The sequence below is a fragment of the Desmodus rotundus genome, chromosome 6 (genome assembly GCF_022682495.2).
Source record: "Desmodus rotundus isolate HL8 chromosome 6, HLdesRot8A.1, whole genome shotgun sequence".
NCBI classification, from domain to species: domain Eukaryota; kingdom Metazoa; phylum Chordata; class Mammalia; order Chiroptera; family Phyllostomidae; genus Desmodus; species Desmodus rotundus.
The window spans coordinates 40309151-40327649 of NC_071392.1; the positions used below are offsets into that span (position 1 = coordinate 40309151).

At 35.5% G+C, this 18499-nt stretch overlaps 1 protein-coding gene across 1 annotated transcript in view; it reads left to right on the forward strand.

Annotated features, from left to right (window-relative positions):
* The window catches only part of LOC123479572 (cadherin-related family member 4), a 111536-nt gene that overhangs the window by 31267 nt on the left and 61770 nt on the right, over positions 1 to 18499 (forward strand). Inside the window, exons 11-14 of the mRNA XM_045194144.2 lie at positions 3219 to 3331; positions 4083 to 4228; positions 9741 to 9921; positions 12213 to 12369. Of these exons, the coding sequence (XP_045050079.2) occupies positions 3219 to 3331; positions 4083 to 4228; positions 9741 to 9921; positions 12213 to 12369 (597 nt within the window). The remainder of the gene's footprint in view (positions 1 to 3218; positions 3332 to 4082; positions 4229 to 9740; positions 9922 to 12212; positions 12370 to 18499) is intronic.

Sequence of the window (18499 nt, forward strand, 5' to 3'; positions counted from 1 at the left end):
TCTCCATATTCAAAAGCATAGAACTGAGGCAATGTTCTGGGTAATTAAATAAAATTACACTTTTAAAGTCATGAATTATCATGAGAATTGCCTCTATCTTGCTTGAATGTAAAGATCAGGCCTATCTACACCCCTCCCCACTTCCCACCCACAATGGTCTGGTCGAATTTTAAATTTGTATATATTTGGGGAGAAGAAAGAGGTGTAAAGAGGCTGGAGAACAACAAATCACCTTCCTCACCAAATCATTCTGGGAAATGGGACCACTTGAATTTCAAATGTTTTCCAGTTTCTTCAGACATTCTTAATGTTTCTAGTAGTAAACTATCAGGTATTATTATTTTTTAAACATTACCTTACCTAGAACAAACTTTTAAATACTGCAATTATTTTGACCAAGATTTTATCACTGTGTGAGAGTTAGAAAAAAAAATAAAAAGGAACAGTTATTCCAGAATAACTGATTCAAATCTTATAATATTACTTTTTAGTCTGACATTGTAGGATCATCTCATACTATTAATACTATTAACTTTACTGTTTTTCACTCACTTCTAAGCAAAGTGACCTTGTTCTTTTTATATAAAAAGCTCTATTGACATTTTGATTTTAATTGTATTGAATTTATGAATTTGACTGAAGAGAATTAACATCTTTATCATCAAAACATCTGTAGGATTCATTTATTTAGAACTTCACTAAGTCCTTGGATTTTTCTCCATAAAATCTTGTATTTTTACACATTACACATAAAAAATTCCTAGACAACCTGAATTTTGCTGTTCTGGTTCAATGCTTATTTCTTCCTCATATTCCAAATCATTGATTTGAATTCTGGCTTCCTTCCCTTCACTGTTGGTTCCCTGTGGATTTTTCTTTATTTCACTTGGTGTAAGCTTCATTTATTCCTTCATGTTGTTGCCGTATTCAGTGAGTTGTCTAAGCATCCCCATCACCAGTGATTTGAACTCTGCATCTGATAGGTTGGCTATCTCCATTTCATTTACTTCTTTTTCTGGGGTTTTGTTCACTTAAAAAGTTGATATTCTAACATGTAAATAAGAAATGCTTTTTCTTAGTATATAGCCAATAAGTTTGACAAAGTTAAAAAATAATTTTAATTTTTCTTTTACTAATTTAAATTCTCTAAGTAATACCTATATGTGTAAACAAATAAATACTTTAAAGTGCTTTTAATTCCATGAAATTTTACTTAATTGAGAATTCTATTTCAGGAATATTTTAAATAAATGAGAAGAAACTAAAATTACAGGGAATATTTAACTAAAATGTGGCTTAACCGAACACATATTACCACTGAATTAATTATTATTCAGAAAAAATGTATAAACTGCTTAAAAGGCAAGAAACAAGTGATTTAAAATGAAAAGTTGATCCTCCAATATGTCAATTTTCCTCAGTCTTGACACAGTCGTAAAAAATGGGATAGCCTATGACAGTACAGCTATTCTGAATCAGCCAATTATTCATTTGTTCGTGTATTCTCAGTATATCCATTAAGTACCAAACACTGAAATTTAAAATGAGCAGCCTGTACCCTGGCCAGTGTGGCTTAGTTGGTTGGAGTATAGTCCCATAAACCAAAAGGTCATGGGATCTATTCCTGGTCAAGGCATATGCCTGGGTTGAGGGTTTGGTCCCCAGTATGGGGCACATGCAAGAGGCAACTGATCAAAGTTTCTCTGTCACATCAATGTTTCTCTCCCTCTTCCTCCCTTCCCCTCTCTCTGAAACAATGGCTTCCAAGTAGCCAACCAGTCAACCAGCATGGGGGCATAGGTAGACAAGCTTCACCTCCTCACACAACCACAAGAATAATTACAACTAAACCTCAAAACAAATAACACCCAGAAGTGTCAGAAAATCAAACTGTATGGAAGTCCAACAACCAAGGATTTAAAGAAGCCACATTCATCCAGATGGGTAGGAGGGGTGGAGAGGCAAAGAGAGGTGGCAGTAGCAGTGGAAAGGGTTATCTCACATTCATCTGTGGTGGATAAAAATCTGGAGGGATATGTTGAGAGCAAGGCCAAACCCGCACATTCCAGGGTTCCACCACTGGGAAGATAAAGTCCCATAACTTCTGCCTGTAGAAACCAGTGGGGGTTGGGGCAGCAGAAGAAACTGCTGGTTTTTAGGACAGTCCATGTAAAGGGCCCACACAGACTTAGAATGTTCACAAACCCCCCCACACTGGGACTCACCAGTAGGACAACAGCTAGAGGGGCACCAAGAGCATACAGGAAGTAAGTGAATGACTGGAAATGGGGAGAGTGCCAGGCAAACCTACAGAAGCCAGGCAATGGCATTGTCCACTCTCTGAGCCCTATATCCACACAGAGCCACAATTGTCCCTCCCTGGGGAATACCTAAGATTCTGTCCCATACAACTTAACAGGTGTGCCAAGACAGGAAGTCAAAACAGCTGCACCTAATACACAGAAACAAAGACAGGGAGGATGCCAAATTGAGGAAACAAAGAAATATGGCCCAAATGAAAGAAGAAGAATATGTGTTCAGTTAAGCCACATTTTAGTTAAATACTCCCTGTAATTTTAGTTTCTTCTCATTTATTTAAAATATTCCTGAAATATAATTCTCAATTAAGTAAAATTTCATGGAATTAAAAGCACTTTAAAGTATTTATTTGTTTATACATTTAGTTATTACTTAGAGAATTTAAATTAGTAAAAGAAAAATTAAAATTATCTTTTAACTTTGTTAAACTTATTGGCTATATACTAAGAAAGAGCATTTCTTATTTACATGTTAGAATATCAACTTTTTAAGTGAATTTTTACTACTTACTGAGGTTTCTAAAGTATTTATAATTTTTAAAACTTTTTCAAAAGTATCTTTTCCTAATGAGTGAATGTTGTTACTCTTTTCTTGGGTATTTCAAGAAATTGAAATTGGCTATGTTGGCTTAAATATAGCGAACTAAAACCAATGTTTATAAATGTGGTCAAAGTTTCATCACAGGTGATAGGTAGCATTAATAACAGAAAATGAATGAGAGCACAAAACAGATTTCTCTTGACAAATGCCCTTGAGATGTTTTGGGAATGGATCTGTATTCTTATGCTTGCAACTTTTTTAAGTGTTTTGTAATTTTATTTTTAAAGCATCTTTTAATGTAAAGGGGAATTACATATTTTAAGCATTCAAAAATGTTCTGTCCTCTCTCTGTGTTTCAGCATTTCCAGATTGTGGTGGCTGCGAGAAGCAGAGGGAATCTGTCTCTGGAGTCCTGCACTGGCACCATCACTGTAAATATCAGAAATGTTAACGACGAGAGTCCTGTTTTTAGGTGAGCAATCGGTCCTCTGAATATTTAAATGTTAACATTTAACAACTAAAATGCTTTATGATGAGGTAAACATCAGTGTTTGGATATTATTTTCATTGACGATATTCTTAAAGTATTCAAAGTGACCTAGGAGCAAATGTCTGTAAGTCATATTATATTCTTGTTCTTTTTACGTGCAGTGAAAGTCACCTCCATTTATATTTGGTGTTTGAAACCACAGAGAAGTATCCATTTGTTTCTGATGGAATAAGAATTCAAAGCTTTCTATTTTCCTGCTGCTTATCTTTTATAAATTAAATATTGCAGAAAATGGAAGTTGATATAGTCATATTGAAAAATTAGTGTAGCAAAAAAAAAAGAAAATAAAAAAAAGAGAAAAATTAGTGTAGCCATTTAAAAGAATTTTAAAATGCTTGCAATAAGTACTTGCTGATATTGAAATATTTTCAAACATATATGAAATTTAAAAAATGATTGCAAAAATGTTTGTACTATGTTGTTATCTGAATTAAAGTCTAATTTACTAGTCATGAGGAGGACTAAAGAAAGGGTATAGATAGGAGTAAACTTTTAACTTCTTTATAACTCTTAAACTTATATATATATATGTTAATTTATAAAAAAGACTTTAAGGACAGGGTCTTGAGACTGTTATAAAATATGTATCACAAAATTTAAAATACATGTTGTGTGACATTGATGAAAAGAGACGTGTGTTTAAGTGATAAAAAAAATCTGTTTTGTCCCACAGATACATACCAGACGCACCTATAAATATTTATGAAAATCTGCCCGTTGGAACAAAGCTAGTCAAGTTGACAGCAACTGATAGAGACATAGGAGACTCAGTACATTATGAATTTTTAGGCACCCAAAAAGAGTTTTCAATAAATGAAGGTATAATTTTTATTGCTAATTATTTCATAAAGCATAATATAAAATGTTTGTTACTAGTTTAAAAAATAAGGCTGATTATCATTCAACTAGGAGAAAAGAATCTTTAAAATATTTGGCAACATGGATAGCATATTTTCTATGAGGTAAAAAGTGATCGTTCCTTCCTTCTCAGAAGCATGGAAATGGTCTGCACAGTCGGTCTCCTCTAAGGACTCCCAACCCTGCAGACCCGCAGCAGGGCTCCCTGGGATGTTACAGCATGGTTTTCTCCGAGAAGTGGATTTTCCCGTGGAAACCACGGTCTAGTCAAATAAATTGGGTATTTATTCTATATCATACATTCTCATAAGCACTCTGCATACATGACAACTGTTTTGGGTTTTCATTATACTACTCCTCCGCTAACATGCGATGCTTGGAGAGGAATCTTAATTTACCCAAAGCTCATGCAGTTAATTTGCATGGCAGAACTTGTACTTGAAACTCTAATTACATTGTATACGACCAAGTGTTAGGAGTCCCTGGCTCCAACAGCCTAGGAATAAAGCAAGGGGGAGAAAGAAAGGTTTCTCCTTTTTAAAAGGTGAGGTACATTTTTACATATAAAAGAGCAGGGTTAACACACCCTGTCTCTCATATCAATAGGAACAGCCCAGCGGATAGAGTAGACTCTGAAGGAGGTGAGAAAGGTGGCCTGTGGGAGCAGGACTTGGGCAAATCAGAGCTAAGCAAAGAGAGAGGGGCCCAAGCCGGGAGTGAGGAGAGGAGACGTCAGCAGAGAAGATGAGTTACACATCGGAGAGATTCGTAAAATGACCATTTATTTTAAAGATAAATGAATGTGTGTTTCTTTTGTTAGGCATGTGAGTTAAAAATACCATTTTAACCTATAAGAACCGCTTAGAGAAATGGTTCTTTTCCAGGTAACAGGAGCTAGAAGATAATCTTGAAATATCCTGTTGTGACAGAAAGAAAGAACTGCTAAAAGACTGACAAGGGCGTGTTAAAAAGATGTAGAAATAAGATTGAATTGGCTCCCCATGGCCAGTGCAGGGCAATTTGTACCTCGAAATGAAGAGTGATAGTTGCCAAATATAACCCGCTATATAAAACGGGACACCACGAGTTTATAGAGATATAAATACTGAATGGGGGACATTGTCTTTACACATGTTCAAAATGTCTCACCACAAAGTACTACTTAATTACAAAGAATAAAATAGCAACTACGAAGTGGAGGAAGGTCAGGCAGTATTCTGGGGAAAGAGTTAAAGTGGACATCCTCAGGAGCAAGACAAACTGACAGCATGCACACAGGCACACAGTACACCTTCTGCGATAGTTAATCCAAAGCCACTAAACCCAAATACAGTGTGAGCAAGCACCAGGCACATCTGATTGAAGAATGTGCCCTGAAGAATTCTCCAAAACTACCAATCTTTCTTCTCTAAAGTGGTCATGAAACTTAGGGGCAGATTGAAGGACTTTCCAGGCTGAAGAAGGTTGTGGAAACCCAACGATGTGTGGTTCTGAACTGGATATTTTGCTATAAAAATGTTAGTGAGATAACAAGTGAAACTTGAAAGGGAATTTCAGTGTAAATTGCATTGATGTTAATTGCTGAATCTTGTAGCTGGTATTGTGGTAATGTGGAGAATGCTCTTGGGAAACATTTCAAGTATTTGAAGATGATGGACATCGTCAGGTCCATCAAATGGTTCAGAAAAAACTTCCCTACAAGTTTGCCATTACTTAAAACATTTAATAATTATAAGGACTAAAATACAGAAATTAATAAAGGCCGAAAAGATGATAGATATAGAAGATAGGCAGGGCGGAGACAATACCTTAAATCAGATTCTAAATATCCTTGAATAATCAAACAAAAGCAGTGGAACACAACAAATACCAAAAGAAGTATCACTGAAGAAAATGCTCCTGACGTGAAATAAGATTTGAGGCTGTGTATTAAAAAAGACAAATGAGGGTTCTGGAACACCAACACAGGATGGCTGAATCTGAGACATATTCTAGTCAAACGTTAGACATTAACAAAAATATATTTGAGGCCCTAGGCAAGAAGATTAACTCATTTATAAAAGAGTGATAATCAAATTGTAAACAGATTTTTCTACAATGCTGTTTTCACAAGTTAATAGAGTAACATATTCAGGAAATTCAAGGACATAAAAATTGTCTTAAGAAATTTAGATGCAGAAAATGATCTCACAGGTAAAGAAAGCAGATTAAATTTTAGGAACATGAAAGCACCCAGGAAGTATTGTTCCTCCTCCTGAGGAATCCACTAGAGAACGCACTCAGACAACTAAAATAACTGGGAAGATAGCAGCATAAGAAATAATGCCGAGAATTAAATATATATTTACTCATAAAACTAAAAATAAATAATGTTTAGAAAGGAGAGAGTGTATTACACATAAAAGCCAAATGCTCTGCAAATATAGGTACAATAAAATTATTTAAAAGCAACTTGATTAAAATCTCAGATTTTACTTTTATTAATATTTTTCTTTTTAAAAAGTTGTATCTATTTTTTTAATTGACGTTATTGGGGTGACATTGGTTTGCAAAACCAGACAGGTTTCAAGTGTACAACTCCACAAAACATCATTTGCACACTGCATCATGTGCTCTTTGTTCCAGGCAAAGTCTCTTCCTGTCCCCCTTTCCCCAACCTTTGCCCTCTCCACCCAGCTCCAGCATGCCTTGCCCTCTGGCCGTCTCCACACTGTTATCTGTGTCTATGTGTTATGTACATATGGTTTTTTGGCTAATCCCCTCGCCTTCTTTCATCCAGTCTCCTCCCCCTCCTCCCCTTTGACAGCTGTCAGTCTATTCCACGTATCAATGCCTTATTTTAATTCTGTTCATCAGTTTATTTTGTTCATTAGATTACCCATATAAGTGAACTCATATGGTATTTGTGTTTCTGACTGGCTTATGTCACTTCTTTGCATATACTCCCCTGCATAAAGTCAATTGAACCCCACCCTCCCTGGAGCAAAAGGAACAAAACGCATTTATAGTAAGAAAGAAAATTGGGCCAGAACAGCAGTGAGGAGAAGCTGACCCTAGTACTTACTAAAACGTATCACAATGCCTCTGAATTGCAAACGGTGTGATACTGACAAATAATTATACAGTGAGACATATTGAACAGAGTATAAAATCTTGGTAAAAGTCCTAAATAATCATGAAAATGGAGTATTCAGCAAAAGTGCAGGAAAAAGGGACATTTTAATATATTATGTAATAACTGGATAGCATTTGCTCTTTGCCTGGAGCAAAGAGCACACGATGCAGTGTGCAAGTATGTTTTTTATACTATATATCAGAAAAAAATAAATAAATTAGACACTTTTTACAAAATGAAACCATACACATAGTAGAAAAAATACAGGATGGGGCAAAAGTTCATTTACAGTTGTGAGTATGCAAAACAGTTTATTCTTGTGTTATTATTTTAAAATTATTGTATTATTTTCCATACAAACAACTGTAAACCTACTTTTGCCCCACTCTGTATAAATAAATTTCTTTATAAACCTGGGAATAGGGAAAACTTTTATAACTTTAACTCACAATCCAGAAACCGCATGGTTATAAATTAATAAATGGGATATAATCATTATATCATCACCATCCTCATTACAACAACTTTATAGCAGGCACACAAAACCACCAAAAGCAAAGTCAAAGTACAAATAAGAAACTGGGAAAATATCTGTATTTTAGATGAAATACAAATAACAATCATATAGGAAAATGGCCTAAAGACAGGAATCAACAGTTTAGAGCAGTTGCAAATGACTCTGAACCATATGAAAAAGTTCTGTCTTGCTCATAATCAAAAGGAGGATGAAAATGATATATTATTGTTTTAAATAATCACAAACATGGGAAAAAGTTTTCCCGAAACATTTGAGAATAAGTTTCTGACCTAATGTCCCTAATCTCCAAATGATTTATCTGCACATTAAATTGCGTAGACTGGAAACTGTTTAGTGGGAGGGTCATGGCGGAGGGTGGTGAAGGGTGCACAGCGAAACCTGGGCTGCACACGGTAAAATGAGCGTAGAAATTTCGGCAGAGAAGACTGGGATGGCTACATGGGAAGGAGGCGAATAAGTGTGTGTCGACAGATGAAATGTAAGTGGAAAGATCGTTTAACCTATCATATTAGCAAAAATTCACATTTGACAATATCTTCTGTTGGCAAGGCTGTAGGAGAACAGACCTCATATACTGCTGGTAAAATGAAAAATATTAAACCCCCATGGATAAATATTTAGCAAAATATAGGAAAATTATATATGAATTTACATTTTGACTCTAATCCTGCCTTAGAAAATATCTCAAATAGACTGGCAAAAATATAAAAAGACATATACACATGATATTTATTGCAATATTATTTAACAGCAAGATTGAAAATATCTATAGGAAATGAAATATTTGTACCTAGAAAAAAAATGAGGCACTTCTCTGTATTATTATGTAATGATTTCCAAGAAAAGGAGTGGGGGAGAATGTGCATTCCGTGTTACCATTTACTTGATCAAAGAAAAAAAAAAAAAACCCAAAAGTATGTAACAAAATTTTAAAAATTTTGGAGAACCTTATGGATTAAAGTGAGTTAAGAGGTATTGATCAATTACAGAGTATGGATTTTACTTAGATGATGATTTGAAAAGCAACAATACTTGAGAAAACAATCCAAGAAATTTTATCATTACTGGGTATATGATTATACTAAGGAATGATTGTGATGTTTTAGGTATGTAACTCTATCTTTGTTATATTTTAAGAGTCCTTTAAGAATAGATGAGAAAATACTTACAAATAAAATGATATGTTATTTGGCATATTCTTCAAAATAATTCAGGTAGGGGATAAACTACGTGATGCTGTGAATGAAACAAAATCGGCCATAAATTGTAATCATTGAAACTAGTGTAGTGTATGTGGGAACTTATTGCATTAATCTCTTGTATTTGTATATGTAAATTTTAAAATAAATATTTTTTATTCAGGAAACTATATGCCTCATCATAATAGGAGTATATAGCTGATTTTCCAGTTGCAATAAACTATATTTTTAACATAACAATTTTAGAATAATTATGGAATTATTCTAAATAGAATAATATAGTAAAGATATTAAAAATTTCATTGCCTTCACTTCAACAAAAGTCTAATCAGCTAGAATACATGTTTATCAAATGTATCTGTTTTCCAATGCTCATTGTTCAACACTGGGCCTAGGCTTCACCCTCACCCACCATGACCCCCCATAAAATATTTTCTCCTCTGAGTAGTAAGCGGCTTCTCTCTTCCCTGTGACAAACCATTCCCCACAGATCCTCACTCATGAGCTTCATCAGGCTAAAAACTATGATTTGTTCTCTATAACTTATCTCTAGAACTGATTAATTTTATAATGTATTTATCTAGTGAGTGTTGAGCAAATTTGTACTTGTCTACCATTCAGATTCAGGAGAGGTCACAATTGCCTATCCTTTGGATTACGAAGATGCAGCCACCCCACGTTCTTGGGTACTGTATGTTAGAGCTTACGACAATGGAAGAGTGCATTCCACAACCGGAAGGCTCACAGTGATTCTGCAAGACGTTAATGACAATCCACCTCAATGCACTCAGGATATCTACATGTAAGTTGTAGAAAACTTGGCCTCAGATCTTGGCATAGAGAGAAAAAGAGAAAAATAAATGGGTGACCAACATAAACATTTCTGGAATGACGAGTGCACTCCTTATTCCTTCATTACTATATTTTAAACAATTTGCAGCTTCTCTTTTTTGCCTGCCTGATACAATTGAATCTCTTTTATTTTGTTTCAAAAATTTATAAAAATGAAAGTTAGAAAAGACTCCAAAAGATGATTTTTGTCTTACCCCTTGTTTATATATATATGTGTGTGTGTGTGTGTGTGTGTATGTATGTATATACACATATATATGGCAAAGATATAATTCATTTAAAAAAATTTTACTGACATTAATTTAAAGATTGCCTCAAAGCCACTTGCATACAGAATCCTTGGTGTGGCTTTTTAATTACAGAGATTTGATAATGCAGTTATGATATGTTATTACCATTATATACATGGAATACCAAATCTCTAAGATTTTATTTACTCACAAATTTTATAGCTAATTAGTAGTGAATTAAATCCTGAAACACAGATTTCCTGACCTTTAGTACAATATTTCTACAGAATACCCAGTTGTTCAGAAAATTCTTAACCTATCCTGGGAGTATTCTGGTAACAAACTCTTTTTTGGTATGCTGGTTATATAGCTCATTTCCACAGTATATGTGATAATCCATGCCTGAAGGACGCCATAGAAATGTGTGCTTCATATCGTGAAGCAACAGAATACAATGTTGATGGAGTTCAAATTAACTATAGGAAGCAGAACTTTGCGAGGCCTGCAAGTTAAGCAATGACAGCTCCAGCTTAATCACAGTTTTCACTTACGTAGCAGAAACAATGTTTTAAGTAATACCATAAAAAATGTTGTGGTGGTCTACTCTTGAATAATGTAACTCTCGCTTAAAACAACGTTTTACGAATATTATTGCAGGCACATGTCTGATCACTTTGTAGTTACAAAACGTAGTCCAAAGTCCACATACAGAAACACTGCCACTGCTCTGTTGGACTTCAAAAATCGACTTGTAGTTCATAAACGTTTGTCAGAGACATGTTTTACTAAAAAATACAGAGGGTAGAAATAATAAACAGTAATTCTATAGCCACCCCAATTGTACTTTGCCCTCACCTTCCGTTCCAGCTCGTAGTCTACAGATTCTTTTTGGAGGCATATTAGAAGTTTGTTAACAAATTAGACAATTTACATTTTATTCCACTATTTTTTAAACCCAAGGTATTTTAACTAATTAAAATTAGAAATATTATTTAAAAAATAATTACAATTATAACGATCATTATTGATCTGGAAATGTAACACAAGTTGCTATAACAAAAAATTAAATTAAAAAAATAGCAGCGGCTAAATGGAATAAGCATTTCTCTGTCGCTTTTGCAGAGCAATAAAGGTTGCCCTGCTGAGCTGGCTCACACGCTGAGTGGCACTGCTCCTTGCTGTTGTTAGCAGACGGGGGCCTGGCCCTGAGTGGGTCCGCCTAGGGCAGGCCGGTAGTGTGTGGGTTCTTGACTTCGTGTAGGAAAGATTTCACAACACCAGTCCAGGTCGGCGACAGTAAAGCAAGCAAGTGCTTATAGAATCAGCAACAGGAGAGCCTGGGCAGGGCTGCCTTTGCTCCCTGGGAAGTCAGAGAAAAGGAGGCTGTGAGGACAGGTTCAGGGGATTAGCTCTACTTTACGATTAGAATGACTGAATAGATAGGTGAAAACACAGCTGAAACAAGGAAGGAAAATTGGACCTAAGAGTAATTTGAATTGGGACAATGAACCATTAGGCCTGGACACTTCTGTTATATGAATGTTTCCAGTTGCATTGTTTCCCTTTTTTACCCCCACTGTGGCTTCACTGCAATATTCTCACAGAATGCAGTAATAGTTACCATTTTGTTAGGACTGGAAATTTCAGTCCAGTAGCTCTCTGCCTAAACACAAAAGTACGGAGTGATTTTAGATTACTTTCAGGTCTAAGACTGACAGAAAATTATGAATTTGAGGTACAAACTGCCATTATATTACCAGTGATAATATATGTGTGTTTGGGCTGCTTATTAATCCAACCTAATAGCAGGTCATTTTCCCTCGGCCTTAGCAAGAATGCCAAATAATTTGTTATCTTTTACAATTTTTAACCAACACTATAATTTTATTATTGACAGAAGTGGTTATTTAAAATATGAATACATTAAAATTTTTTAATTAAGTGTTTTCATCTGTATAAATCTAGATTGGCATGCTACGGTACATATTTTCTCATATTTTTCTCATTACAGAATTGAGCTTCCTGAAAACACCCCAGCTGGAACTCTTTTAGTCTCTCTAACTTGTACAGATAAGGACGGAACTGTTCCTAATAACAATATCACTTATCATTTAATTATAGATGCTTTTGCAAAAGAAACTTTTACCCTCATGAACAATAAACTGCAAGTAAGTAGTTTAAAGTTGAGCTCTGAATGTTTCCCTGTGATTAACCTTAGATAGAAAAAATTTATTGTAATAAAATTCTTAATGAACTGCAGTAGTTCGAATAGCTGATGGCAGAATTTGTTCCTGTTTTTTTAACTGGACCTTAACTTGCCAACAAATTTCTTACTTTGGGATAAATGCAGGAATGCAATTTTGACCTTGGGAACTGAACTAGGAAGGTTATAAATTTCCTAGAGCAAATGTTTCTGTGATAAAGTACTGGTTATTTCTTTGGAATGTGTTGAAACTACTGTAATTGTCATTTTCTGTTAAATAACATATAAAACAATAAATATGCATGTTTTATTGCTGCATCTTAGAATATAAAATAGCTTAAAGATCTTACCAATTCAGTGAATATAAATTAAGTTTCTAGTAATGTTTGAGACCAATGTCATGCTATATTTTACTATATTCACATGTTTTTAAATAGAGTAGGAAGGGTTGGATTAGACATTGTGTTCAACCAGAATTTGTGGCTAATATCTGGGTGTTATCATGATAAAAAAAATTGCTCCTCTGACCAACTGGCTAGACAACAGACACGGTCTGGATAGTTAGGACAAATGTATGTAACAGACAGATTTGTGCCTTGCTTGGACACGTCCCTTGCAATTGCATTTCGTACAAACTCCTAACACCTTCCCTATTTGCAGCCTCACACGATGACGGAGGTACACAGAATTACTTTCACCACCTTAAATCAGTGTGCTGTCTTTCACCTCTGACTTCTAGTCCTTCTGTTCACACTGTTCACATTGCTAAAAAATGTGCCCCAGCTCTTTTGTGCCCGATTTCCCACACACTTTTGCACAACCTTCATAACATTGTTCAGACGTCACTTCGTTAGCAAGCCGCCCCTGGTGTTTCTTCTCCCTCTGATCTGGGTCAGGTGCTTCTCTTTGGGTCTCACCGCCTTTTGTAGCTCTTTCACCAGAGCACTTGCCACATTTTGGTCTTCCCAATGAGACGGGGAAAGAAAAAACGTTATGAAACTCGTGCCTGGCACATATTCAGTACGGTACTTGTGAGACATGTTAATCAGTGACTAAATTAATGAGTAATAAATGAACAAAATTAAACTGAAAGAGTTTGTAAGACATTGACAGGCATTAGTAACAAATAACTTCCAATGCACTAACACCACATTTTCACAATTCTTTGCAACTAAAATTTACTGTTAATATGACCAGAATGTTAAAACATATCCTTATTAACTATATGTATATAAATTTGTATCTCAATAATCATAGGAAATAATAAGATATCAAAAATATTTTAAATAAGGAATATTGTGGCACTGGGTAACATTTCTTTGGTTCTTCCCTGTTCAAACACCTTTCAGTAAGAATAAAAATAGATAAAACAAGCACACAAACTATGCGAACAAATGGCAACAAGAACAAATTGTTGTCCTGCTCTAAATTGAACAACAACATAAAACCTGTTTTTGTCAAATTTAGAGCCACATAAATTTCTTAAAAGCAAAATTGAAGTGGATCATGATGACTTTTCTTACCTTTTTATGTAAATTTTGAAACAAAGTTATAAAACTTTGACCTCCTTCAAAATTACTGATATATGCTATAATCCCCTTTTTAAAAAAATTACATTGTGGAATGAGAATAATGGTAACTTTCTTAACACGTGATTATATTCAGAAAGGGTTATTAAAACGGCAACTTTCTGACCTTGCTGCAGCAGCCAAATAAGAGAAACCAGTTTGTACAACAAAATAAACTGATACAACTTTAATGCTCAGTGAATAAAGCCTTTATTATAAGAACATAGAACATATATTTGGCTTTCCAATAATGTTTGAGTTTTAAACTCACAAAAGGGCATAATTAAGATACTAATTTTTAAAAAATAAAATGGATTTGTTCTTAGCCACATATTTGCATATATATTTTGCTAAGGGAATAAAAAAAAAGTTTTAGCAGTCATTCAAAACTAGGATTTGTAATAAACACCAAGAGTTTTATGTTAAAATAATGAATGAAGCTCCAATACTAGGATATATCAACTCTGAATTTATCTTAATTCATTGAGGAGTGACCTTCACCAGAGTACCAGTGACAATCATGTCATTTCAGTGTTGAACAATGAGTTGCTATATTATGAATGCAAATGATTTCATATATATTTAACTGACTAGTAAAATAATAAAAAGGAATGTTTCTTTATATTAGCATTGCTAATAAAGTATTTTATTAGGTCATTACTCTTTAATGAGCCTTGACTTGAAAAATCAGTGCAATATTTTTATTAGTCAATTCATTTTAATTACCATTTTATGATATAATATTTAATATTTACAAGATACATAATGTTTTGCTAGTTACGGCACACAGTAATAAAACGAACCCCTGAACCGCCGCCTCTCTTCAGAGCTAGAGCATTACTAACAGCTGTGCTGCTGGCCTTTCTCACCCCACTGCTAGTTCTTCAAAAGCAACCGATATCCTGTATTGGGGGGCTTTAACGCAGCCCCCCGGTTCCGCCACGGATGAAGAGAAAAAGACTACCAAGACATGATCTGCTTGGGGAGGAAAGGTGGCCAATCTCTCAGAGGAGAAGGGCCTTGATCCTTTCCCTCCATGGGCTTTTATTAGGTTCATTCAAATAGGAATGCAGATAAAGCTCATCAATCATTGTCAGCCAGTAAGGATTAAACAATACAGGATTTACAGAGAACTTCGAGGGCTTAGTCTGAGCTACAGCCAATCAGCTAGAGGGCCATAAAACTTTAGGCAGCCAGACTCATCTCAGGTCTGGACCCTTATCTTTTAAGGTGAGGGTACAGATTAAGTAGGTTTCACAGGAATGTATGTATTTTCCTTAGGCCTGATTCCCCAGGGAATCCGCCCCTCCCAGCACAGGACTGCACGCCCTGTTATTGCTTCAGGCTCAAGTCAGACAGGGAAGTAAAGCAGCCAAGAGATTAGGAGACTTCTTGCAGACAGAATGAGGACTCAGGCTATTTCAAAGCCGAGGGGCGAGGGTCCATCACCCCCTTTTGCCACAGCCCCCCGAGTCCTTCCCTGCGAGCTTATCCCTGGTGACCAGAGCCTATCTTAGGTTGATCCTCCCTTGAGGATTCTTACCCGTCATTGGCTAACTGGCCAAGCTCAGGGCCAAGCAAGGTGAAATGGGCAGAGGTGGCACTTCTGCCAGGGAGATAAGCTTTGTCTCCTTAGTGGCTTATGGGTCCCGACTCTGACTCAGCCTTAACCATGGGGGATTACAGCCTCTGAAACCAGGCAGGGTGGTTCCCAAAAATCCTGGATTTTGCATTTGTTGTTGTTTGGTGGGTTTTATAGTTTTATTATCCATGTATACATTCCTGGACAATATTGTTGATTCGCTAAGTTCCTGAGCTTTAAAACAGTGGTGTCATGTTTATTCAGTCTTCTGTAACTTAATATTTTTCATTTATGTTATGTCTTTAAGAGTTATTTATATATGGTGAATATCTATCTATCTGTCTATCTATCTATCTATCTATCTATCTATCTATCTATCTATCATCATCATCTATCATCTACCTACCCTACTAGCTGTACTGTTTCATTATATGCCTTAATATTCCATTGTGTGACTATAATTATTCTCCCATTAAGAGAGATTTGGATTTCTTCCTGAATTTTAATTAAGGTTATAATGAGCATTCTTCTGTGTTCCTCCTGGTGACTACACGTAACAGCTTCTCTAGGGTTTGCACAAAACAGAGCTGCCTTGTCATAGTATATGTGTAAGGTCCAATTATTCACCTCAAACACCCGTTCAGTCAATGAAGACCACATATATGACAGTGGTCCCATAATATTTTAACAGACCTGAAAAATTCCTATCCCCTGCTGACATCACGGCCATTTCAACATCATAACACAGTGCAGTCACTCACGTGTTTATAGTGTTGTTCCTGTAAACAACCTACTGCATTGTCAGTCACGTAAAAATAGAGCGCATGGTGTAGTACCTAATTCTTGATAATGATAGTAAATGAAAAATACTAGTTTATGCATTAATATACTATACTTTTATTATTGTTTTAGACTATACTTTTCTACCTATAAAACAGAAGTTTGCTGTAAAACGGCATGCCAGTTACGCTGACAGTGGTCTTAAGCTTTTCCCGTTTAGCGCTTCCGTTGATCGCATCATTTCTCCCGTGCTGAGTTCATCTTCTGTTGTTTTGTTCATTGCGGCCCTACCTGTAGTGCAGTGACTGGTAGCGTGAAAGTGTTTTCCAAAGCTGTTGTGTCACTTTACACTCGTACCAGCAGTGTGTAAGCATTGCTCTTGATCAATATCCTTAGCACGATATCTTACACAGCGTGATGCTCTTACATTTTAACATGATTTTTGCTGATTAGTAATGAGGTTGCGCATCTTTTTATATATTCACCATTGTGTATGGAAAAAACATGAAATACTTGTATTTCCTTTGTGTAAAAAGCATGAGCGTGTATTAACTCATTCTTGTTTTGTCTGTTTTCCTTATTGATTTGTATGATATAGTCACATATTCTGGAAAATATTATGTATTTTCCTGAAAATACTTTAGCAAGTGACCTTTCATATTTAAGGTTTGTGAACACAAGGAAGCTAGTTTTGTGATTTGGAATGAAGTAGGAATTAAATCCTTTTTTTTCATCAGTTGTGATAACAACTTGCACAGTTCTGCTTCCACAGTGACCTGCAATGCCTTCTCTGACGTGCGTGGGAGGGTGGAAGTTTGTGTGTGCCTCTCATTATTTTCTTGTAGTTCTTTTCAGTGCTCAATTTACTTTTATTTCTTCATGTTATTTTAATGCGAATAGGATGAGAAAAGGCATACAGCGGGGGTGTCAAACTCATTTTCACCAGGGGCCCCATCAGCCTCGCGGTTGCCTTCAAATACAGTAAATTAACAGTAACACTGTCAGTGCGAATTATTAACTTCTTGACTGATAGTTGATTCAGAGCCATCAGTGTGTTCATGTCACCACTCTTTATACCTAGAATATAGATTACAGAAATACAGGTTTGAAAAATACTTTAGAGATTACTTAATATCCTACTTCATCCATGCAGAAACTGTTTATTTTCACTTGACAACTCATTTACAGTACTCACTTTTATAATTCTTGGAACATTGTAGGATCTTAAGAAAAATAATGCTATTGACCCATGCTATTCTGAGTCAATTTATTACCTAGCTGCTACACATAACTTCCCTCTCTAATGAGTGGTGGCTATCTGTTAAGGAAAGTAATTAAGGTGAGTGGCTAAAGCACAAAGAAGGCCTCAGGAGAACTAGAGACACGCACACAGTCGCATTCCTTCCACTCCTCTCGGATGGCCTTAGACCTACTCTAGCTTTGGCCACCCTGAGGATTGCGTGAATATGCATGAGCCGTGAAGGGGCAGATTCTTAGCATTGCCCTTTTTATGTAACATTATGAAAGATCCTGAATGCATCGTGCCTGCTCTGCAGTCCCTCCCAGGAGAGTGAAGTGAAAGAGCAAAAATATGAGACACTTTGACCTCTCTCACTGAATGAATCTTAAATTCCATTTTTGAATGATTTCTAAGCCTGCAAGTTAAACCTTGCTTCTGAGAGATTTTTCCTGCTAGTACTAAAACCTAATCATTTTTTAAATGCAAATAAATTCATAAGTACTTTTCAAAATCTTAAATAAGTGCCAGAGTATCTATTTATTAATAAAATATATGGAGTAGGAGAAGGACAATCTATGGCACATGAATTAGTGTGAACAGATGTAAATCAAAAATACGACCTTAGTTTTGCTAATAGTATACCTCTATAATATGAGGTAATACTCCCAAAGTCCAAGAATATATAGTAAATTATCATAGCTTTTGCAATAAACTTACAATTTATATGCTGTAAAACTTTGCTCTCCTGTATGGAAACCACTAGACATGCGTGATTTTGAGCACCTGAAACGTGACTTGTCTAAACTGAGATGTGTGCGAGTGTGCAGTAAGCAATGGATTTTAGAGAATTAGCGTGGACAAGCAGCGGCAAATGTCATCAGTATTTTTTGATGCTACTTACATGTTGAAATGATAGTATTTTGGA